Source organism: Cyprinodon tularosa, unplaced genomic scaffold, assembly GCF_016077235.1.
Source record: "Cyprinodon tularosa strain WSP-4 unplaced genomic scaffold, ASM1607723v1 ctg301, whole genome shotgun sequence".
Lineage (NCBI taxonomy): Eukaryota > Metazoa > Chordata > Actinopteri > Cyprinodontiformes > Cyprinodontidae > Cyprinodon > Cyprinodon tularosa.
Genome location: NW_024039010.1, coordinates 379,502 through 404,802, shown reverse-complemented (window position 1 = coordinate 404,802; position 25,301 = coordinate 379,502). Strand labels below are relative to the sequence as shown.

The 25,301-nt window shown below is 37.2% G+C and overlaps 1 protein-coding gene across 5 annotated transcripts in view; it reads left to right on the top strand.

The window, feature by feature from the left end:
- LOC119787790 (vacuolar protein sorting-associated protein 13B-like) overlaps positions 1-25,301 on the top strand; it is a 474,173-nt gene that overhangs the window by 213,119 nt on the left and 235,753 nt on the right. For all 5 annotated transcript variants that reach the window (XM_038291827.1, XM_038291828.1, XM_038291826.1 and 2 more), the window contains 5 exons: positions 3,124-3,358; positions 5,614-5,828; positions 10,743-10,946; positions 20,340-20,511; positions 24,291-24,405. In XM_038291827.1, the coding sequence (XP_038147755.1) occupies positions 3,124-3,358; positions 5,614-5,828; positions 10,743-10,946; positions 20,340-20,511; positions 24,291-24,405 (941 nt within the window). The remainder of the gene's footprint in view (positions 1-3,123; positions 3,359-5,613; positions 5,829-10,742; positions 10,947-20,339; positions 20,512-24,290; positions 24,406-25,301) is intronic.

Genomic DNA, 25,301 nt, shown 5'->3' with positions numbered 1-25,301 from the left:
ATCCCATTTAGTGAATAAAGCCAGCAGAATTTTGGGAGTGACGTGCGATGATACAGACGATGGCTGGTAGCAGTCTAACCCTGTCAACCAACAATACAAGGGTAACAAGGAAGTTCACCCCTTAGACACGACCTATGAGAGTATGAGTATGAGATCATTTGGGTAAAAATTTATTTAAAAGCTTTCAAAATCCCTGAGCAGTGGTTAAACATCCTTTTTAAACAAACATGGACTGTTGCCTGTTGCAGAGCTATTAAAACATTTGAAAGGAACCAATTATCGCTATTAAGATCCCACTTATTTACAAAATGGTAATTTAAAACCACTGAAATTTCCTTTTGTCTCTCTTTTTCTCTCAATTTCTACAATCAAAGTAGTTCTTTTAATTTTTTTCTTGCATGAACATCTATTTTAAACCAAATATCTTATAGTTGTCTCACAGGATCTGTGGATGCTGAATGAGCAATAGGCAGTGCAGAATGTTACGCTTGATGCATACTGTATGTGACAAAATGTGACAGGTTTATTTATCCATCATTTATGCAATTTAAGCAAAGCCATGTAAGAAAGATGTATTATTTCCCAGAAGTCTCCCCATTGCGTAATAAATGTATGAAGCCTCTCTACTTCACAGTTACTGTCTTTGCCCTAAGATTTTACCATTTAAATCAATCCAATTCAACGTTATTTATAAAGCACTTCAAAATTTCTCAAAGGACCAAAGTGCTGTACAGTGAAACAACATAATGCCATTACACAGACTAAAAAAAAAAACATAGAGCATAAAAGATTAAATTAAAAACAGAACTATAAACTCTATAATTAAATTAAAAAAAGGTAATTTTAAATAATATATCACAGATTAAAATCAACATCTCATACAGTTTAGAAAGCCAAGGTAAAGAGATTACTTTTTAAGAGTTATTTAAAAATAAGAAAAAGAAGTAGACAACTAAATTTGAAATAGATGGTCGTTTCACAATTTTGGAGCTGCTGCAGAGAAAACACGATCGCCCCTAAGCTTCCATTTAGTTTTTGGTATCTCAAGAAGCAGCTGATCGGCTGACCTGAGTAAACGGGAGAGTAAATGAAGGTGCAGCAACTCAGAAAGATAAGATGAAGCAAAACCATGGAGAGACTTAAAAACAAATAAAGGAACTTTAAAATGAATCCTAAAATGTACAGGGAGCCAGTGTAATGAGGCTAAAATTGGGGTAATGTCCTCATATTTATTTAATATCAGATATGCTTGAGGCCAGATCTTATTTTGGCGGTGCTAGGCTTGTCAGATAAGTTTAATTCACTCCCAGTACCCCAATAAAAATTGCTATCATACATGTTAATTACAGCTAAGAAACTACTCTTACAATTTCTGAAGAAAAGTGAGACCCCTACTGTTAAAATGTGGCTAGAAGTAATGATCCGACTTTTGCACCTAGAAAGGATACGGTATGTGTTACTGTAACTAACAGACTGGAACATTCGAGGAGATTTGGTATCCCCTTCTCCAAAACATTAATTGATTTTGCTAAAATGTGTTTTTTTTACCCATCATATCTTATTACCTCAGCAATGTAATGGATCAGGAAGTCCTAGGGTGGGTTATGTGATTGTGTAAGAGTGGCGGTGGTGGTGTTATTTTTTGTTGTGTGTGGGTTATCGTTTGTGTTGTTATCTCCTACTTAAAGAAAAAAAAAAGTGTATAAATGTGTAATATTTTGAAATATTTTTCACAATAAAAAAGACTTGCAATAGAAAGATGTATTATGTAATTTACCATTCGTCTGTGTCATATGTTTGCTTAGCTCTGAAACGAGCCACATTCTGCTTCAAACGTATAGATATAGCAGTACTTTATTAATTCTAATGACCTTTATGAGACTTCCAAAGCCGTCTCTGACTCCTCATCCTGTTTTCTCTATTTTTCCAGCTCTAATAATTGGAGCTTTATCACCTGTGACTTGTTCATACTCAGCTTCACAGTTTCTGAGGATGTTTGACTAAAGTTTCCTGTTTCTGTCTGTAGAAGCTCAACACATGTTACATATGTTCTCATATAAAATATTTAGACCTCGCATCATGTTATTGAAGACTGGAGTTTTTCTTTATACTACAGTCGGATACAGAACATGAAAGCGCTGCAATCTTTCAGCGCCTGCAAACCCCTCTGGGCTCCACATACACGTCATTCATATGAAATATTCTTTTGAATCAGTCGAGCCGCTGGAAAATGGAAAACTTCCTCTGGTTCTCAAAAGGTTAAAAATTGCCTTTACATTCTTAGAACCGTTATTGCTGACCTGAAATCTATTTGAATTAGCTTTTTGTTTGGCCAATAAAAATATGGCGACAGTAGAATCCGTCTTTAGGGATAAAGTTCATAAAAGCATCTAGTCTCCTTTGAGTCATTAAATGTTGACTTTAAATTATTATTTAAACTCTTCATTAATGTTTTTTCATTTTTTCTTTTTTCTCTCTGTGGCAAAGAAACAAATAAATCTGCAGATTAAAAACCACAAAATCTTCTAGATTAAAGCGATACTATTAAATGTATCACTAAAGTATTTCTACATTCTTAAACATTTAATAGTCTATTTACTTTTTGAGGATTCTGATTTTTGTCATTAAGTGTTTCTTCCTCTAATAGAAGTCCTTACATGAGGAGCCATGAAAGCTCAGTTTATTTATTGGAAAAGTCATTTTTTTCTTAAAATAAGTGCATTTGTTCTTGAATTGAGGAGGTATGTGTGACACTTTGCCAATGGAATCAGATAATTTAAATTTAAAATAAGAGAAAACAATTGCATTGTCTTATTTCAAGAACATATTATCTAATTAACTTATTTTAATCTCATTCCAGTGCCAATCTTAACATAGTCAAATTAAGAATAAATAGACTTAATTTAAGAAACCTTGACTTATTTCTAGATTGTTTATTATTAATAAGATGATTAACTAAAATAAGATATTTGGGGATTATGAACTACAATACTTTTTTTTCTACTTTTAAATTATTGGCAACCTGCTCAAATCAATAAAAAATATACAAATTTCAAAGAAATGTGCTTTGATGTCAGTTTTTTGCAGTGTAACTTAATTTTCTTTGTATTCTCTCTATTCCAGTTGGATTTACAGTCATGCTGCGTATTCCTGCCAAACGACAGCCTCCCGTCTCCGAGCACCATCGTCTGCGGCGACATTCCCGGCACTGTCCGCAGCTGGTACCACAACCAGGCCTCTATGCCCGGGACTCTGGTTGTCTGTTTGCCTCAGATCAGCGTCCTCAGTGCTGGACATAAATATATGGAGCCTCTGCAGGAGCTTCCCTTCGTCGTCTCAAAGCCCATCTTAGAGGAAGGTTTGTTTTCAGCCTTAATCTAATCACATCTAAAGCTGAGTGGATGGTGGAATTAGACAGAAAACATTCCCAGGCACATTGTGAGACCCTCCGATGACCTGATGTCAAGAAGATTAATTTGAAAGTTTGAATGAGGAATAATGATGGTGAGAAGTGCAAAAAAGATGGAATCATAAAACTAGACCTCAATTAGCCTGGAAAAGTCAAGGATTCCTTTTATTGATATTTAGATTGAATAATAACGTAATAAGTTACAGCCTGTATAATGGGACTTCATCATCATTATGGCTTTTTCAACACTGAGGAAACCTTTGACCCACTGCTACTCATTTACCGTGACAAAAGACAAACAAACTTAAGGAGAGCGGCTTTGAGAGATAGATCTGGCACATGTGGCGTGCACACCTGGGAGAGTCGGCAGAAGCAACACTCAGACAGTTGATCTGTGTTTACTCTTTGGAGGAGGAAAGAACAAAGATGGCCTTCTTTTCTCCCCAACCTTTCCATGCCATCAACTTTGGCCCTGAAAATATTAAAATTTCAGGATTAAAAAAAAAAAATAGGTGAGCTAGTTGCCTTATAGGTGTTAGAACAAACAGACCTACTTAATCAGTTATGTCTGTGAAATCCTTTTAATGTACCAAAATTAAAAGTATATTAAAAGTAATCAGAATATTTCTCATAACAGAGGTCCTTCTCACAAAAGCTTCACCTTCATAAGAAAATTTATACATTTTTCACTCAAAACAAGCAGAAGTATGTTAAAACCTTATCTTATGCTATAGGTAGATCATTTTACATATCTACTCAAATCAAGTACAAAAAACAATTTCTAGAAATCAGAACTTATTTTTGTTTACTTTTTGCTGCAATAATTTTTAAGAAATTAGAGATATACCACATGCACTGATCTAAAATAAATAAAACGTTCTTTAAATACATTTTCCCCATAATTTAAACATGCACTGGAAAAAATCGAAATCTAGATAAGTAATTTTTTCTTAAAATACCGTAAGTGAATTTGTTCTTGAATTGAGGAGGTAAAAGAGACATTTTGCCAATTGAACAAGACAATTTACTCTTATAATAAGAAAACACAATTGCATTGTCTTACTTCAAGTGCATTTTATCTGAATATCTAATTTTAAGAGTAAAAATACTCATTCCATTGGCAAATCATCTCATTTTCCTACTCAAATTAAGGGTAAATACAGTTCATTTAAGAACTTTTTACTTATTTCTAGATCGTTATTCCAGTGTGTAAGTAGGATGATCTACCAATGGAATGAGTATATGAGTATAATATCTAATGAGTATCATTAGATATTATGCACTTGAAATAAGATAATAGGTTTTTTTTTTTCTCTCACTGTAAATGCAAATAAATGTATTCTTTTGGCAGATTCTCACTGGAAAATGATCTACGAATAAGTAAAACATGTATTAAATTAAGTGTATTTCCCATAATTTGAGTAGGTAAATGAGATAGTTTGGCAATGGAAAGAGTATTTTTACTCTTAAAATAAGATAATTATATAAAATGCACTTGAAATAAGACAATGCAATTGTGTTTTCTTATTTTAAATGTAAATTGTCTCGTTCAATTGGCAAAATGTCTCTTTTACCTCCTCAATCCACGAACAAATGCACCTATTTTAAGAAAAAAATTACTTATTTAGATTTGGATTTTTTCCAGTGCTCTTACTTAGCTGCTCAAAGCAATGGGAAATACAGTTATTTAAAGAAAAATATCCTAATTTAAATTTCATTTTTTTGCAGTTTAAAACCCTTAATTTGAGTGGGTAATTAAGATGATTTGCCAATTAAATTAGTATATTTATTTTAAAATAAGTTAATTAGATAACATACACTTGAAATAACACAATGCAATTGTTTTTTCTTATTTTAAATGTAAATTGTCTTGTTCCATTGGCAAAATGCCTCACTTACTTCCTCAATTACAGAAATAAATGTGCTTATTTTAAGAAAAAAATACTTATTTAGCTTAAAACATTTTGCAGTGTATGGAGTGACTGAAAGCTTGATGATATATATAACTGCTGAACTGTTGGGCTTTGTTAATTTCCCTTTATTTAACGTTCACCTCAAGATCTTCCACTGCTAAAGTAATTAAATGATAGATTGAGATTTTGATCCCACTAAATAAATAATGATTTTACTAGATTATGAAGTACAAACTGCTTTTTTGGTTGATTTCAATGTTTAAACCTTTGCCTTGTTTTGGTGTCTGACAGGTGATGCCTTCCCATGGACCATCAGCCTGAGTCAGTTCAGCGTATACACCTTGCTGGGAAAGCAGCAGAGCCTCAGCCTGTTGGAGCCCATGGGATGTACTTCCACTCTGGCCGTCACGTCTAAACTGCAGGGCAGCTCTGAGGAAAGGCCCTCCTTTGTAGTCTGCCTCCATGTTGACTTGCAGCCTGTCCATGTCAAGAGCTCCAACTCTCAGGTCAGTAGTACAGATAGGAATTTCATGTTTATTTGTGTAAATCATCACTTTGTAAACTTTGCAGCAATATACATTCAGAACTCCTTCATATTGCGTTTCTTTCCTCAGCATGGTTTTCTTTAACTGACTGACTCCAGTAAATAAACTGTCTCCTCTCTTCACTGCAGGTCATTTTCAGGGTTAACAGAATTGTAAACATGAGAGTGTGTTGTTTGTTAGTTTGTTTGGGTCGTTTCCCTACAGTGTTAGCAGAGAAAATGATGCATTTTCAAAATGTGGTGTATGTAACTTCTTTTATAGGAAAACAATTAGAAACAATCAAATAATCAGATTTTAAACAAAGCTCAAATTCTTTTCCAATGCAATTATTTTGCACTTTTTAAATGCCAAAGTTAAATATGCTGTTATTGATCAAGGATACACCTCTTCATGATTTAGACCAGCATAATGAAAGGAACAGTTTTTTTTTCCAGGAAAACAAAAATCAAGAAGTAGTCTTTTTAAGTGAAATTAATTTTCTCCCGGTACAAGAAAAGTTCCCAAAAAATCGATATAATTGCTACATGTAAGAAATGCTCTAGGGCCTGATTTTTAAAAGGTTTGAAAGTATTAAAATACAGGCACTCATTCCAATCTGCAGAACAGATCTTTGTGCAAAGAGATTTTTTTAGGCTAATATGATTGCAGGAGCTTTTTTGCATCTGTTTTAAGCATGCATGAAAATTACATGCAAAACTTCCTGGCAATGCCAGACAGTGGAGTTAGTCCATCAACTTTTCAACATAATTAGATCATCCATCCATCCATACAGAAGGAGGACCAAAGTAATGTTTGGTAGAGAGCCTCTTCTGTTGGCGAATCTGGTTTAAACGTCGAGCCCACATGAAAAAAAAAAAAAACAAGTAACTTTCAAACTCCCTATTGTCCAGCAAGTTTTAATTGAAGTCCAAAACCAACTTTTTACTTTGAAAAAGTCTAATTTGCTTAACTCAGAGCACAGCAGTCTGAGCTCCCCTTTAACGCCAGAGCGTTGATGTGGGATTTAATCTAGATAGTAAATATGGCCTGGATTTTACTAGGAACCCCATGACTTCCCTGTCGGCTGCTTCAAAGCTTTCTGCACAATATTTACGTATTTTCCAATGCTCTGTTTCTGGATATTTTTGAAGATATAGGCCCTTATACTCCTAATTCCTGACTACCAGCCACTGCTGATTCATTTTCCCACAGAGCTTTAAACGTTTTATCTAGTTTTCTTTCTGGCCTTTCAGAATCCAGATGAATATGTTGGACTGATGAGATGTAGCTGTCAAACAAAGTGCAGTTTCACTAGTTTTCACTCGTTGCTCTTTCTCTTGCAGTCTGCTCTTTCACATCTCTGGGTCAGTTAATTAATATTAAACCACATTTGAGACATAGCTGCATTTGAAGCACAGGAACGTGCCCTGATATCTGACCTTATAAGGACTCCCGTCCTTTGAGCTGCATTCTTACTATATTAAATTAGTTTTTCCATGGCTTTTGACAAAATATTTCTTTGTACAATTAGAAGGATTTTAAAGATTGAGATGGAGGGATTAAGCACTAAAATGAACACCTTTGGATTTTTCAGGGTTTAAGTTTTTAATTGGATTTTAAAGGTTTAGAAATAGGAGCATTAATGACTGCTGTCTAAGTTACAATAGATTAAAAAATTATGATTTACTCACATTGGATGGAGATTGCCTGTAAACTGGAATACGTATTTAGGTAAGGACTTTGACTAGACCATTTGAACACATGAATGCTGCTGTAATCTAAAGCATCCCATTATTGCTTTGGCTGAATAAGGTGAGTTGATGGACTTCCATACCTCTGTTTTAGCCTCTTACAGGTTTTCTTTTATAATTCTCCTGGTTTTAGCTTTTTGCATATTCCACTCTTTCTGAGATCCCCCACATGGTCAGAAAACAGCTTCCCCTCAGCATGATGCTGTCACTGCCTTTCTTTACCATGCAGTCATTGTGTTCAGGGTGTTTAACTCGTTTCTCTTAAAACATAATGTGCCAAGCGAAAGCCAGATGTTAATCTTAACCTCCACCCAAGTGTTTCCTAACAAGTCACACGCGGACGCAGTTGAAGGTACTTTATTTATCAACTTCTTTTCTTATTTATTTAGTATTTTTTTCCTTTACTTGCTAATGGTTTGCTATTTTGTGTTAAAAAAAATACTGTAAAAAAATCCTATAAAAAAAGGAATTTGCATGAACAGGTGGCGCGCATTGATAATATGCAGCTTATATTTCCAGTCAGGGTACTGGGCATCAAAACTAGGAATCGAAAATTAAAAATCTAAAACATTCTGGGAGAACTGAAAGAATCGGTTCCAATCTATTAGAATAGAATAGAATGAAATAGAATAGAATTGAATAGAGTAGAATAGAAAATCCCTTTATCTTTCCACAATGGGGAAATTCTGGTGTTAGCAGCAAAAAGATTATAGAAAGAAATGGTCACACAAATATTGACCTTAGAAAAATGTATAAGAATGACATAATAATAGTGAAGAGTTAAAAGATAAACAATAAAATACTAATTCTAAGTACTGTAAAGTGTTTTATTTACAATATAAAACGGTGACCCTGGAGAATAAATAACCAATATACAGCTATGGACATTTTTACTGTAATGGATATTTGAAAATTGTAGCAACATCAGAGATGTGCAAAATGACAGCAGCATGTTAGTTAACTGACTAAGGTAGAAACTGTGCAAAATATGCATAAATGTAACAACTTATTGAGGTTTTTGGGAACAGTGGTGGTTATAAAGTCTTCCAGCTGCTGGGAGGAAGGATCTGTGATAAAGCACCATGGTGCATTTAAGGTGCAGCAGTCTGTCACTGAAGGAGCTCTCCAGTTCAGCAACAGCTTCATGCATGGGGAGGGAGACATTATCCAACAGAGATGTTAATTTAGTTAGGATCCTTTTGTTTTCCCACCTCCTTTTTATTGATTACTAGTTTTATTGATTACTATCCAATCTCTCTGTATTGCCTGCTGCCAATCTTTCCATGGCCAGCCTTTGAATTTGAAATGGTTTTTTTTTCTTCTCCTTTTTAAACATATTGGTCGTTAATACCAAACCAGTTTTATAGGGCCGAGACTTTTATCTAGGCCTTAGAGAACTCAGTTCATCAAATATTCAGATCAACCTTCTTTATTGTGAACTCAGTTTGCTTGTGTGTACGTTTGTAACTGTTATTAAACTATTTATTTATTCTGGAAAATAAATAAAAGATTGAGACGTGAGTTCAGTGAGAATTTTCAACTTGTCATCCTGCTGGTGCTATTATTAGGGCCTTGTTTAGGATTGTTAGTTTTTATGATCGATAAACCATCTTTAGCTGTTTAGTTTACGAATAAAGCAGATTAGAGGTACTTTGATGGAATGAGACATTAATGCCAGCGATGAGAAAAAAAAGGTAAAAAGAAATGTTAGCTGTGCTCAAGATCTCCTTGCAAAATTGATTAGCAGACCGGGCTTGAAAAGCTTCGGTCCCACAGCAACTCAGTTGTTCTTTATTAGGTCTCAGTCTCAATGTGAACACCCCATTCCTTTTCCCTTTTTCCGCTGTCCAACATTCTTCATTCTCTTGTTCCACATCTGCTGCTGAGTGCAGTAGGCCTTGTTGTGCTTGGTTGGAGTTCCAGGCCCTAAAGAAAAAAAAGTCTTAGAGGGGAACATGGTGCTTTACCTCCCCTGCCTGCAGTGCTGTTTGTTGGGGTATGGCAGACAGCTGTTGGCCCAGACTTTGGACAGCAACTGGATCGACATCAGCAGCTCTTCCTGGACATGTTTGAAATGGACCAGCTGTAATGTATTGTGCTGCATTTACTTTGATTTAGGTTCATTTGTGGAAGGCCTCTTTGCAGTTTGTGCTCTCACAGTAGTGCACGTGCATTAGCCAGCAATCCGAGGTAAGAAATCTAGTTTAGTGTATTTATGCTCGAGCCTGTTCAGCTTAAAGCTTTAAGGGAGCATTCCTATTGGTGGGCATTACTGGGCGGAGTCTCCGGCTGTGGAAGAAAAGCCTTTAAAAAACAAAAAAAATTAGATCACTTTTGAAAGTATTTGGCTTTTCTCTGTTTCTCTCTTTGGCTCCCCCTCCCCAGAAATTGTGTGTGAATGCGCAAATAACCGAAAGCATCTCATCACATTCCACCACTGTCCTGTCATGTTTTCCACTTCTTTATCCGGAGTTTTGTTTTGTAAAAAGCCAAAACCTCCTTTTAATGTGAGCAAATGATAAATAGTTGTGAACAGTTGACAGCGACTCTTCAGTTTTTCCAACAAGTACAAAGCTTCTTCAAGAGAACTTGATGACATAACTTAGCTTTCCTTTGTTAGCTTCATTGTTATGGATAATGATTTCTTTTATTATTGTTATTTATACAGGGAAGCGTACAGGAATAGAACTGTGTTCTAAAGCTGTATTGAATTGCAAACTTTAGACAAATGAGGATGGATTATTGTCAGTTTCTAGTTAGTATTTAGAAAGTAACAGGAAAACTTAAGCTGGGTTTCTTGTCACACGCAAAAAACTGCCAAGTTAAATCATGATAATGGCTCCTGAAGCATTACTATGACAACTCCCCAGTGCAGCTGTTTGAGTCAGACCTTGGCTTATATATACATCTCTTTCAAAGATCGGGCTTACTTACTTGTGGTTTGTCTTAAACAGTACACCATTTGGTCCAGAATTATCCAGGAAGCCATTCTTGTCGGCACATAAAGGCCTTCTACCAGAACACATCACGCATTAAATACCTGAAATAAAACTGAAATGATTGAAAACCCAAAGTTTAGACCCTGTCTTGCGTCTGTTTGGCTCCAAACCAGTGAGAACCTTGTTGGTGTTTATCTCTGTTCTAGGTGCAGCTTTTATACGAGCTCTTTCTCAGCTGGAGCTGCACATGGGCTCGTCTCCAGAAACACGGTGTTCTGCGTCAGACCTCCAGCATCCCGGACCCCCCTGCTGGTGTTGCTCCATCCTCCCCAGTGCGCAGCAGCGCAGGCACGGCTCTCCCCGACACCAGCACCTGCAGCCCCTCCGCAGACTTCGGCTCCCCCACCGAGGTTTGTTTTCACACATATTTAGTTTTTATTATGCCAGGTAAGTGTTGTCAGACCAATCTGCAATCTTAACAGAAACAAACATCTTGTTTGTGGGGGAGAAACTTTCCAGCACCTTCAATGCACCAGAAAACTGGACTTGATTCATTCATCCAAACAAAATGATTCATGATTTCCTTTAATCATTCGTTTGTCATGCTCCCTCTGTTACCGCCTCCCAGGGTCTGCTTCACAACATCCCACCTTACCGTTACCGGTCACTCTGCTTCGGTGTTGCACCTTTGATGTTGTGCTGCATTACTTAACCAAAAGGCCCGGAGACTACACCCTGCCAGCTCTCGTCTTTTTTCTTCCAGCAAATGTGTTATGAGTCATGCAGTAACAAATGATATTTAAGCCTTTGTTGTGTACATAATTCCTCGGCTGATTTATGGCTGTAAGTGTAAGCAGTGTTTTATTGTTGTGAGTAGTTGAGTCAGTGCTAACACTTGCGATCCGTCTTGAAAAATTTGTTTTGTTTAGGGGTAATTTTCAAAGCTGGAAAAACCTCATCAGTGTTTGTGTTTCTTATTTTTCTTCTTTAGTGAGAGCAGAAACTCTTAATAGGCTGAGAAGTCTCGTTGATTCCTTTTAACTTCGGTTTGTTTGAGTAGAAACCTTTTTCCTTAAAAGGAGAAATAAGCTGTTTTATTAAAGCTGGAGAGTGAAGTAAATGGCACTGAAAGGTGTTTACCGCCTTACAGATTAGTTTTGTTTTGCTTTTTTTTTTTAACACTTTAATTTTTCCATTTTAAGATCAAGCAAAGGCGACTTTATCAAATCACTTAATACAATGAGGAAGAAAACCGTGCAAACCAACCAGGCCCTACGTAGAAAAAGTGATTTATTTTTTAAAGTTAGTGTGAAATGGTGCCAGCCTTGCGGCTATAACCGCCATCATGTGTTCATCATAAAAGGCAATGAGTGTCTTCCATCACTGCAGAGAAGTTTTAGATAAACTTCTTTGTAAAATTGTTTTCATTTTCCCACAATGTAAGATTTTAAAGCATAAAGCGTTTTAGGTCCAGACTTTGACTAGGCCAGTTCCCCTATCTTACCTCCACTGCCATCTATGATGCTCCTTTACTGATTTTTTTTTTAAAGGAAAAGTCTGGTCACTTTCAGAATACAAACTTCTGTTCAATAAATGATCAGGGTTTTAATTAAGAATAATTTTCATTTGAATGTGCTTTACTGGAGGCATCCATGTTTGTCAAAGAACACTACTGCCACCTACTGGTTTGAAACGTCAAGATGCGGTATCGGCTGTTGAGCAAGTCCCAGTGCTGTAATTGGTGTTTGTCACAACGTGCTATTATCCATGATTTAAGATTCTTCTCCATTAAAGGGGGCCAAAATCTTCCAGTGCAGGTAATAAAACTTCTTCAAATCATGATTCTTCAAAGAAGAAGTCTTACCAAGTGCAATCGTCTGGCTAAACTAGCAGATTATTGTTCTCATTTTGGATTCCAATTTTCTTTAAAAGATGATTAATAATCTGACAGAACCTGCTCTTGCTTAATATATTAATCTCAGCAAAAGATCAAACAGACTTTTTGGCTAGAAATGAGCTTGGACATTATTAGCCATGTGACTGTTTCTCATTTGTTCTCAGATTTCCTTAAACCAAAGCACGATGTGTTTTGACAAATTTTAACATTTGGAAAATGTGGGAAAAAATCCCAGGAAAATTAATACTTTTGCAAAGTACTGGAACTAGATAAGGCCCTTACCCCTGATTGGCTGTTTGGATTTCAATTTTATTCTTTACCATCAACATCCATGTATTCTTGCATCATTTGCGCTCCTGCAGAAGTGGGCAGCTCTTCAGAACCGCCTTGGAAGGCCTGCAGAATAGTGGAGCCAGTTACAATGCCAGAGTGGCCCCTGACAGTCCACTTGTTACTGTTTACATAAGTACAAACACTGGTAGAAGTGTTTAGACCTCTGGGAGTCTTGGTGATTGAGCAAGGCTGTTGAAGCTGTTTTGATAAGTCTCAGCAGTTTCTCTCCTGCAGCCTCACACCCCCATCACCTTTTTCTGCACTTTGATTTACATCCTGATCTCCCTCCGTACACCTACCCAGATAACACCGTATCAACATCACACACCCCACCACCACGATAAGATTATAACCTAAACAAAACACAGAAGCAGTGAGTGAGTCTATTGACAGAGGATCTAATGCAGAGGTTCCAACCTCTAAATGTCTGCTCTGCTCATTTTAGAAAAGCTGATGTACAAATGCTGCAGGTCAGTCTGTTAAGGCCCAATGCTCTTTGGTCTTAATCAGACCAAGCCAATCAGAGCGCAGGAGGCGGGCCTATAATGCAACATCACTTTTGTATGATTCTTCAAATCATGATGTATAATCATCCTTCCATTTGCTGCTGCAATGGAAGGATGTTTTTCTTATGTCCCAAAGAGAACTGTTTATATCGTTAACATTTCAACAACTGGATCCTATCAGAGTTATTCTTTAAAAAAATATATATTTTTGGATCACATTTGTAGTTATGAGTAGTTCTAAATAAGTGAGGTAAGTTAATTAAAATCCATCTTTCAGATGTGGACCTACCACTTTTGCAGTGTTATGTTCATTAGCCTTTTTTTATTTAGTCTCAGTCACAATGACAAAAATCTATTTTAGTCTTAGTCATATTTAGTCATTGCCTTCCCGATTTAGTTTTAGTCTTAATCTAAATGACAAAAATCTATTTTAGTCTTAGTCATATTTAGTCATTGCCTTCCCGATTTAGTTTTAGTCTTAGTCATATTTAGTCATTGCCTTCCCGATTTAGTTTTAGTCTTAGTCTAAATGACAAAACTCAATTTTAGTCTTAGTCACATTTAGTCATTGCCTTCCCGATTTAGTTTTAGTCTTAGTCTAAATGACGAAAATCAATTTTAGTCTTAGTCACATTTAGTCATTGCCTTCCCGATTTAGTTTTAGTCTTAGTCTAAATGATAAAAATCAATTTTAGTCTAAGTCATAATTAGTCATTGCCTTCCCGATTTAGTTTTAGTCTTAGTCTAAATGACGAAAATCAATTTTAGCCTTAGTCATAATTAGGCATTGCCTTCCCGATTTAGTTTTAGTCTTAATCTAAATGACAAAAATCAATTTTAGTCTTAGTCATAATTAGGCATTGCCTTCCCGATTTAGTTTTAGTCTTAATCTAAATGATAAAAATCAATTTTAGTCTTAGTCATAATTAGGCATTGCCTTCCCGATTTAGTTTTAGTCTTAATCTAAATGATAAAAATCAATTTTAGTCTTAGTCATAATTAGGCATTGCCTTCCCGATTTAGTTTTAGTCTTAGTCTAAATGACAAAAATCTATTTTATTCTCAGTCATATTTAGTCATTGCCTTCCCGATTTAGTTTTAGTCTTAGTCTAAATGACAAAAATCAATTTTAGTCTTAGTCATATTTAGTCATTGCCTTCCCGATTTGGTTTTAGTCTTAATCTAAATGACAAAAATCAATTTTAGTCTTAGTCATATTTAGTCATTGCCTTCCCGATTTAGTTTTAGTCTTAGTCTAAATGACAAAAATCAATTTTAGTCTTAGTCATATTTAGTCATTGCCTTCCCGATTCAGTTTTAGTCTTAGTCTAAATGACAAAAATCAATTTTAGTCTTAGTCAAATTTTAGTCATTTTAGCCAACACTGTAAATAATAGACCTTCTCCGAACACTGCTTTTTTTTTACATATATATCACACTGTACAGAATAAAACTCCTCCACACACTGCTTCTTTTTTTTCTCTATTTTATTTATATAACACTGTGCAGAATAGAACTTCACACACTGATTCTCTTTTTCTCCATTTTATTTATATAACTCTGTGCAGAATAGAACTTCACACACTGATTCTTTTTTAACATATATCACACTGCACACATTGAACCTTTTGTTGGCTTGTCTCATCATGTCCACAAAGTCTTCATCCTCAATGTTCCTTGCAGGCAGGCCAGAAAGCCCAATCCTATTTGCCATTGAGTTCTCCAGGCCTTTCTGCTCTTTGGCGTCAGGTTTGTACAGTGGGGGGGCTCCCAACATCTCTGCCACAGACTTCCCTTCCTTCCCCAACCTCTGATTTGGCTGTGGTGTCACTGTCTAGTTGGGAGGAAGAAATTTAAACGATTAATATCCAGTGTATCAGTAGAGCATCTTTCTTCTATGATAGAGAGACAGACAGATACAGGCACAGGAAGGTGCACACACAAAGCCTCATGCATGCGTGCCCGTGCACACACATATATACATTTAAATGCATGCGCCTGTGGCCGCACACACACACCTGTTCCCATTACTACAAGCCCACCCATTTCTTCTCTTCTTCAGTATGGCAGCATGTTGGCTCTTCAGATGTCGCTTGAGATTCTCTGTGTTCTTCCCTGGCTTTATGAATCCGCAGATTCTTTGGTGGCGTCCTTCCTCCGCACTGACGGAATGTCAGCCACGACAGCCCAATGACACCCAGAGACCTAAGGAGCCCAGGGCAAATGTTGAAGCCTTGCCACTGTGGAGTTTTTTCACTCCCTCTGTGACTTCAGTCAATTCAATTCAGTTTATTTATATAGCGGCAATTCACAACACATGTCATCTCAAGGCACTTTACAGTTCACCAGATCATACAGTGAAATGTATTCAAAGTTTCTATCTAAGGAAAACCAGTCGATTGCATCGACTCATTGACTCAAAGGCAATCCCTCAGTCGGGCCCCAAGCCCCAACTTTTGCATTTACAGGCAAACTGGTGTAACAATAGAGATCTTTTTTTGTTTTGGGTTTTTTTAGGGTTCTTTGTGGATTTATTGGCTGATATTATAGGACTTTGCACTCCTGGGACGTTTGACGACTGTTTTCCTTTCCAGGAGTGAATCTTCTTCCTCTCTGTAGTCCCAGTGGTTTGGGAATGTCCCTGTTAGCCTTCACACAACCAAACACTGCAACTACTGTGCTGTTAAGATCATTACTGAGCCTACCTTAATATAATAATGTGTTATACATTATATTAACGTATATTTATGGTTGTTCTTATATCTGATTTAAGGATCTTGAAAGTTACTTTTGTCATTTTTGTTTTAGTGGCATTAAAATTGGACTACTTCCTCAAAAAATGGTAAAGTTTGTTCTTTGACATGCTTTGTTTTGGCAAAGCGTCCACCGACTTATCTTTTCTTACCTGCTGTCCCTTTAAAGCTTTATCCAGCCATGTAGCTGATATTTTGTTGGTTTTTCTTTTGTCCTGTGCTTTCTTTTTTCATTCTTGTGCCTTTTTTTCCATCCTCCCTCCTGTCCCTCCCTCTCTCTACCCATTCAGTGTTTCCCTCCATCTCTCTTTGACACCTCCCCAGCCTGCTGTTGTCTTCCAATGTTTGAGTCTCTCTGATGAGGAAAGACAAACTCTGCAGAGAAAATAAACCCGGATCCTCAGCCCGTTTATAGCATAGAGGCCCAGGAATTAAACTGTATACTTTACAGCTTGGCTTGTGGAGGTGTGGGAAAATAACTCCTTCTGAGAATGTGTGCGATTGTTTGGGGCCACAGTTGGGCAGCCTGTGAACATCCCACATCTATCGCATCCTGACTGCCATCAGTCTGGAGAGGTTTTATGTAATTTAGCCATCATATTTAACACTCATATACATTTCATTTTGTAACTGAACCTAATTCAAACTGTTAATCTTACATTTTTAAATAAGCTTATGAAATTTGCAAAAATTTTTTATTACCCTGGTTGAGTTTTCTTGAATTTTTGACACTAAGGTATAATAAAAATCAAGATGTCTGTCAAATAACCATCATTTCCGCTTCCTCTGACCTGTTTGAATGAAAATTTGTTTTAAATTGAGAGCAGCTGCTCTGGATGGGGAAGCTGGAGCAGTCGGGGTGTCCGATGCTGGAGCGTAATCACGCGGTGGTACACTGTGGTCTGCAACTTCCCACAGCGCCAATACTGGCTCCTGTTTCCACACATGACAGTGCCGAGCCTAATCCCAACGACGGGCCAAACTGTAAACCAAACAGGCCCAACCACACACACACACGCCCCTACAGGCAGACACACACAAACACTTTTTTGTTTTGACTCCATTTCAGCAATAATTAGTCTCGAAATGGTAGCTAGCACAGGAATATCTCACTGGGAGACCAACTGACTCCATTACTACTGGAATCATGTTACTCATTACCCGTCACTACCACTGCAGACACACGCATGAACATGCATGGTGCAGGATTAAAACTTGGAGGGAAGTTTTCTTTGTTTTTTTGTACACGTTTTGTTATAGTAATTCAAGGGATAAATAGTGAAATTTGTTCCATTATTGTTGCAAACAAACAACATGTTATTTAAATCAGGGTTTTCCCGGGTCATTAAAAAACATTCTAAGTAATGAAATTATGATTATGATTATCGTGGCATTAAAAATGCTGTATTAAAAAAAAAAAGTTTATAAAAACAATTACGTCAGATATATTATATCAGATATAAATGGCTTTGTGCGTTTGTGCGGAACTGCTCCCTGAAAGCTTCGAAAAAGAAGCTTTAGGTGGAGAAAAGTCTAGAGAATGGGGAAAATGCAAATTTCAATAAAAATGGCTGGAAAACAAGGAATTTGGGACATGGCTAGAGCCTGTCGATGGAAAAAATGACAAAGGATTTTGCAGTGTTGTTGATGGCATTAAAATGTGTTTTTTAAAGAAACTGCTATTTTCTAATATTTTTTCCATTTTTTTTAACTGTTATGAAATTTTATATTTTCATTTATTATCTTGATATTTTTATTCATATTTCATTTCTTTTATTTCTTTTTTTTTATTTTCAGTTTCTCAGATTGAGCTCCATAGATTGCATTCTTTTCACTTGTGGGGGCGGGTTTTCATCTGGATTCAGGAGCAAGGATGGGTTTCTAAAGGGCTGCATGTTCGTTAGTAACAACATTCGGTAACGCTCTTTTACAGAACATCAATAATAGCGCTGGGTAAAAAAAATCGATTTAATCGATTTTGAATCGATTCCTTTACATTTTTGCAGAATCGATGTCTAGGGAATGAGATCGAGTCATTTTATAGTGACGCGCGTGACGTTCACATTCAAATGAGCAGGAAAGATGCACTCAAGATGACTTCAAGCCAGACAGCAGCAAATAAAGCCAATAGGTTGACTGAAGACATTAACAAATGGGGGCTGACCAGCAATCACCCTGTAGTTGATACAGACAACGTTGCACATATGGTTTGTGCAGGAAGATAATGCAGCTCATGCATGTCTGCTGTGTCACGTCTGCTTGCTCGAGTAAAGCTTCACTTTTTCACTTTTCACAAACAAGTTTGCACTTATGAGACAGTTTTGCTCACTTCTCAAGCTTAAACTGTCTGATTTACAAGTTTGCACTTTGTGTTTAATATGACAGGAAAAAATAAAATACAGGAGTATTCTGACACACAGTTGAACCACTTTCAATATTTTAAAAACAGATCGAATCGAAATTAATCGATTTAGAACTGTATTGATCAAAATCGAATCGATTCAGGACTTTGACAAAAATACCCAGCCCTAATCAATAACCTGGTAATAATAGCAAATTACACTATATTACTAGGTAACAAGAAAAACTTTATGGGAATTTAGGTGGACAAAACTCATATTCATTCCACAGGCAGCAATAAATGAATGTGTTATCTGTTAAAATGCAGTTTATTACTTGGTATATAACAGAAAACCAAACCTAGAAGACGGCAAGCCAATCTGCTTAACTAAACTCTTATTTATATGTAACTTGAGTTCAGTTTTATAATTGTATTTGGTGGCCAGTAATAGAAAATGTTATGTGGTAACCTAATGGTAATTACATAGTTACATAGTCACATACATTTGTGATAATTACATGCAGGTCATTATTTTAAAATGATATGCCTTAATCTTTGGGTAATTATCCAAAAAAAAAAAAGAAAAAATTGAAAACCAAAAATTTAAACAAAATCAAAAATGTAAATCTATTACAAGTTATTCAAATTTCCATCTCCGAAACTTGGTTTTTGATTGCAACAAAAATGAAATAAAATTTTTATCATAGGGATATATTCTACCAGTACCCCTTGCGACCCCGTTCAGGATAAAGCGTGTCAGAAAATGGATAGATGGATATATTCTATAGGTTGTAAAGCTTTATAGCAATAATCCAACTAATGTCGGCTACTGGCAGTCACATTCCTGTGGTCCCCAGTCTATTTGTTAATTCAGCATAATCCTTCAGTTCTTCATTTTATTTGTCATCCTCTCTTTTTTTCTGCTTTGAGCCACACTCAAGTCTGTGATTAAATCAAGTTTGCAAATGAGCATAGTACCCGAGCTGTGGATGGGGGGGGCATAGTTTCCTCATCTGGATCCTCTTTAGGACACTGTAATCAGCCTTAGCAGCTGTGGGCTTTCTAATTGAGATGGTTGATAACCTCCTCACCAGCCACAGCCAGGCTCAATAACCATGACACAATCTGCCATTACCACACTGTGACGGGGAGAAACAGTGGAAAAAAGTGCAGCTCTGCAGAGCCAAAACTGCAGACGCTCACGCTGTTTGTTTACAGGCTTTTCACTTTGCCAGTCAGCCACATAGATACATGTTTGAAAAACAGATTTAGGAAAAAAGAGAGCCAGAGAAAAAAGAAAAAAAAACGGTCCTCTGTGCTGTTAGTGTCTTGCCAAACCCTCCGCGATGAGCTGAGAGCTTAAAGATGAATCCTCCACCGCATCCTGCTTGTTTTTCCACTACACCCCCCCCCCACACACACACCTCCACCCCCGCCCTCCGGTCTTCTCTTCTATTCTCTCCCAGGATGCATAGATGTGTGAGTCCTGCCGTACTTCATTGAAAGAAGGCCGTGTGGGTGATGGTGGCTCAGCTTGGGGGTTAACACCAATGACAGCTTCACACCAAAGGTCCCCCCCCACCTCCATGCTGTATACTGCTCTGTTTACCAGACATTGATGTCATCTTCACATAGAAAGGCTGGATTGTCGGTGGTTGCTTTGTTATGGCTACATGCACAGTGACAACACTTGCAAACACTTGCATGCACCCAACACATGGTTGGACCTGCGCCCTCACATCAGCTTTCAGCTGCAGCGCAAACACTGGACCGTCATTTATCTTCTTTTTCCGCTCATTCCCCTGTACTTTAAATATTAATACGTGTTTTGGTCCATCTGTTTGATCCATTGAACCGATCAACTACAGTTTCTTACTCTTATCTTTTTTAAGATATGAAATCTCTGTAATGTTGAGCTCTTCCTTTAGTTTATATGACCAGTTTTCCAACAGTTTCCTGTTTTGGCTCCACAGGACGACTCAGTGCCGGCTGGAGATGATGGTCCGTTTGCAGACACGGTGACTCTGGAGCAACAAACCAGCAGCATCGAGGGAACCAGTGGGAAGGTCAGCCTTTGGATGCAGTGGATGTTACCTAAGGTCACTGTCCAACTATTTGCTACCGACCCAGCTGCAAGAAAATCAGGTATCTCACCCAGTTTCTGCCGTTCTATAAATCACTTCTAAAATAAAGATTGATCTTCTTTATACAAGGGAATTGAAGGTAAAATAGTTAACTAGAACTACTGTCAATTTCTAAATTACAATATCATAGAAAAAGGAATAATTTGACTAATTCTGTATAAAAAAGTGTTGTATAGTTATTTATATTCATCAATTTCAAAAAGTTCTCTTGATATATATGGTTAATGCTGGTGAAGTTCTCAGTCATCCAGGTAGTAGTCATTCCAGAAAAGTTTAAAACAATCCACTGGATTTTGTTTCCAAGTTCGAAGACGTTTTCCTTCCCATCCAAGAAGCTTTTTCAATGCAAAATGTAAAAATTCAGGTTAACAAAGGAGCCAAACGACCCCGATTCCAAAGGAGTGGACAAGCTCGTCCGTTTCAGTTTGTATGTTTTCTAAGCCAAAACGAGGCTTTGTTGGGCTAGTGTATAAAGAGTCAAACTCACCATTATTTCCAACATTTGAATTGAAAAAGCTACCTGGATGGGAAGCAAAACGTCTTCAAGCTTGGAAACGAAATTCAGTGGATTTATCCTACATTACTCCAAGAGGATCCTGAAGGTCATCCTAAGGTCACACGAACTGATATGCTTACAGTTGAGAACATGATGCTGTACTGAGGCAGTTACACTGACTTTAAATGAGCATCACGACCATGGAAGCAAACCACTTCTAGTCATCCTAACATTTACAATGTGATGAACAATGCCATCAACCATTAATCGCTGGCTTTAATGTTAATCATCTGAGAAAACAAACATCAAACTTAAGGTTTTTATTGTGGAATGTTTCATTGGAGCAGAAAAGATGGTTAACTCACCTCCATCTTCAAAAATTATACATTTAATCTTAAGTATAACATCCTATTTGGGGTATTAACTTAGAAAATTGCTGTATCTTTAGAAAGCAAAGTACTACATCCACTCCATTCTTTGCAGGAGAAAACAACCCTATTTGGATACGGAAGTAAATAAGACAAAATTATATTCCTCAGCAAACTTGTAAGTCAGGTGAAACCATTTAGACATTCAGGTCCAGCAGTAGGGATATCTGTATTCCTTTGTGTTATGTAAACTAAAAGAACAGATGCAGCATCAGCATCTGGATCATATAGTTAGCAGGCTTTCTGTTAACTTACATGCAACAAAAGATCTGTTCCCACATACTTAAATCAGTTTTCTGGGGTTTGTTTTGAAGCTTTGAGGCCAGTGCAGCAGAATCCTTCTAAAACTACCTTCTTCTTTTTTTAGAACTTCAATTTTTATATGATTTTTTAAACAAAGCAGTTAATAATGCAAAATAATACCATGTATTTAACGTCTAAGCATTACATTTTATACTTTCAGCATTGTAAATGTGGTTTCACCATCTCCAAATAAAACAAGAGCACAAGCGCCCACCCTGGGCGGGAGGTCTAAGTACCAAAGTCCAAAAGCCTAAGTTGCAGAACTTGTTTACCAGAGTAGATCTTCGTATGGGCCCCAGCAAAAATAGCTATTTTAACTATTTAAATGCAATCACAATTATATTTTTAAACCAAGAAATTACTTCAAACAAAACCAGTTTCAATTTTAAATTCTCAATTCACTGTTTCATTTCTGAATTCTCCAGAGGGATGACCGACTTTACACGAGTGAATAAGTAAATGTAATTGGTCGTTTATCAAGAGGGCAGGATTGTTGTGCCGGAAGGTTTGCAAGCAAGTTTGGTTGTAGCCGTTGTCTCAGAAGCATCATGCTAACCAGTTAGCAACTTAGCGCTAGTAGGTTCCCAATGGGAAATTCCATTGGGACCAAGTAGCACTAAATTGGTGACTTAGAAACGACACTGTCAAGGAACGCTATGGACAGAGGAAACATGCAAGAGGAGGAGAGTTTAGTGTCGGAGGTCATGGATGAGTCTCCTCCGTCATACATTTTTTATTTAGAGGAGGAAAGCGGGGACGAAGATGTTGTGGAAGAGGACTCCAGGGCGGCAGAAGCTTGGTTTGGTGTAGAAGGCTAACAGCCATACATGTTTGAGTCCTTGCCTCGCAACGCTGCCAGTTCTGTTAGCTCTACGCCTGCCGAAGACACAGACGTCCATCCCTGTGAACACTGGGACGGAACTCAATGGGAAAGTAAATTATTCCTATTTCAACCGTTGCATATATAAGCTGCAACATATAAAGCAAGATGCTAACACTGAAAAAATTTAATTGCCAGATGACCGTTGATATATGATTGGCCGAATTTAGGTGTTCAGGCTGATGTATAACTAACTGGCCTGCATAAGATAACGAAGAAAACCCCCACAGATTTTAAGACAGAATTTTTTTTTTTTATAGAAATTTCCTAACTTTTGGGACAATATCGTCTGATAAAGAGTACATTTATATACATGTTTAAGCCAGATTGATTTAACTTTTAAACATCATTTCCCTACAGCTTTTTTGGAATGACTATGATCTGGATGACTGAGAATCTTCACCAGCATACTGGTGGTTTAGTATATTTTTGAATAAAGTTACCAGTTGTTCTGGTGTTCTTTAATTTGCAGATATTCATATTATTTCTTAATGTGCACCAGTTTTTATGTTGTGTTACATAGCTAAGGCTATGCTAATGCCTCTAAATATTGTTTTTTCTGTTGTATCAGTTCAACAAAGCCAAAGCACTGTCACACGCTCTCTGTCTCTCCGTAGCGTAATACATTATATGTTGGCTTGCCGTTTGTAAAGGATGGGATTAGACCCAGACTGCTGAAGCATTTAATGTGAGGGAAGGAGATCCTAGAACTCTGGATGGGTTAAGAAAACACATTTGTCATTGATGTTCCTGTGTCATGACTCTGGGATTCTGAGGGAAACAACTTGAGAGAAGCTTTCCATTCAGTATCCACACTAACTTTGAGAAAAGCTTTGTTTTTCATTAATAATAAGCTGCTGGGGGATATTTTTCAGAGCCGCCACTAAGCAACAGTGTAAGATCTTTAGTTTCACATGCATGATGCCCATTTTTCCCCAGCTGGTTTGTTACTGTGGGACTTTTCTCAGTGGAAACAATTAGACTGGAGTGCTAAGCCTAGAGGCTGTGTTCAGCACAAAGTAAAACGGTCGCTCATGTTACTCATGCTGCCTGCTGTGGGTGGACAGACAGACAGCCAGACGGATTGCATTCAACTCTAATCAGCCAGACGCTGATGTGGGCATGTGAAAATTCTCCGGACTCATGGTAGCAGCAAACAGGCTTTAAGTTGGAGCAAACGGACCTTGGCTCAGTTTTACTAAAAAACCTGTGGTCACCTATCCAGGATCTTTGTCAGTTCTGTCAGCTCAGACTGGAGCAACCTGTAAATGCTGTTTCTAATCACATGGAGGCCAATCCTCTTAGGCCCCGTTCGACTCAGAAACACCCATCATGGGTCCTCTGTTACCTTCTTTTCCATATTTGTGGGATCTTTCCTAACTCATTTCACTCCCTTTTCTTTCGTTTTGTCCTGGGATGTGCATTTCTGCCCCTTATTATAAGAAATATCCGATTGACCCAGTCTGATGTTGTACTAAGCCACCTCCAGGGGCTATAAGCTTCATCTAAGCAGACTGGCCACTGCTATAGATCCTGCTCTCTACTGGTATGACGGTTGAATTTGTAGAATAACACCAATAATACACAATACAACAGCTTTTTTTTAAATTCTGCTTACTCTCTCTTGTTAATAAAGTTAAAACCTTTATTTTTTACTATTTGTTTCTCTCCAGAAATCCGTGTGATCAGTGAACTAGAAGATCTTAGCGCCTCGGTTGATATCCAAGACGTCTACACAAAGATCAAGTGTAAAGTGGGCAGCTTCAACATTGATCACTACCGATGCAGGTACGAATCCCCTCACTGCTTGTAAAAACACTGTCGGTTGCATAAAACCTTATTTTATTCTTTTTTTTTTATTCCTTTTTTGGATCAAGTTGTATTGCTTTGCAATCGGCACGTTTTGAAGCATATATTTTGTTTTAACAGCCAGAATAAAGTCATTTTTCTCTACTTGATGCCAAACTTAAAAGTGCGTAGCTCCGCCTCCATAAACACACCTGTATTCCCCTCTTTTCTGAGTCCAAATGTTGGCTGTGAAATTGGCTAACTATGAGCATATCTTCTGTACCTTCATTACTCCGCTGCCCTCGAATGCAAGATCTCAAAGTTCCCAAGAGCAGTCCGGTGTTCTGTCATATACCCAAAGTCAATACCCGTTTATCCCTTTAGTTTTTCGCTTTAGTTTTGTATAAAAAATCAACTTTAAAAGGGTTTCTGCAGGTCTTTAAAAATCATTAAAGTAATTAAATTAATAAGCATGACTTTTTCAGATATCTCCAAATGAGAGACTATTACAAAAAGGAAATACAGACGAGGCCCTCCGTGGAAGCGAGCGAAGTGGTCCAAATTATAATTAAAGCATACAAAGGCAGTAATAAAGCCCTAATAAGCCTTGATAAACATACAACTATGTAAAGGGAAAATGGGAAAGAGAATTTGACTTAGAAATTGAAGATATTGATTGGCTCAACATGTGGAAACTACACCATACAACTACTGGCTCTCGGACATGGAGGGAATTTGCCTGGAAAAATCTAATAAGATTTTTTATGACGCCCAAATCCAAAAGTAAACAAATGCATAGGCATCAAGAATGTTGGAGAGAGTGCGGGGAGATAGATGTCAACCATTCCCATGTTTTTTGCAAGTGTTCAAAACTTTTGGAGTTTTGGGAAATGGTT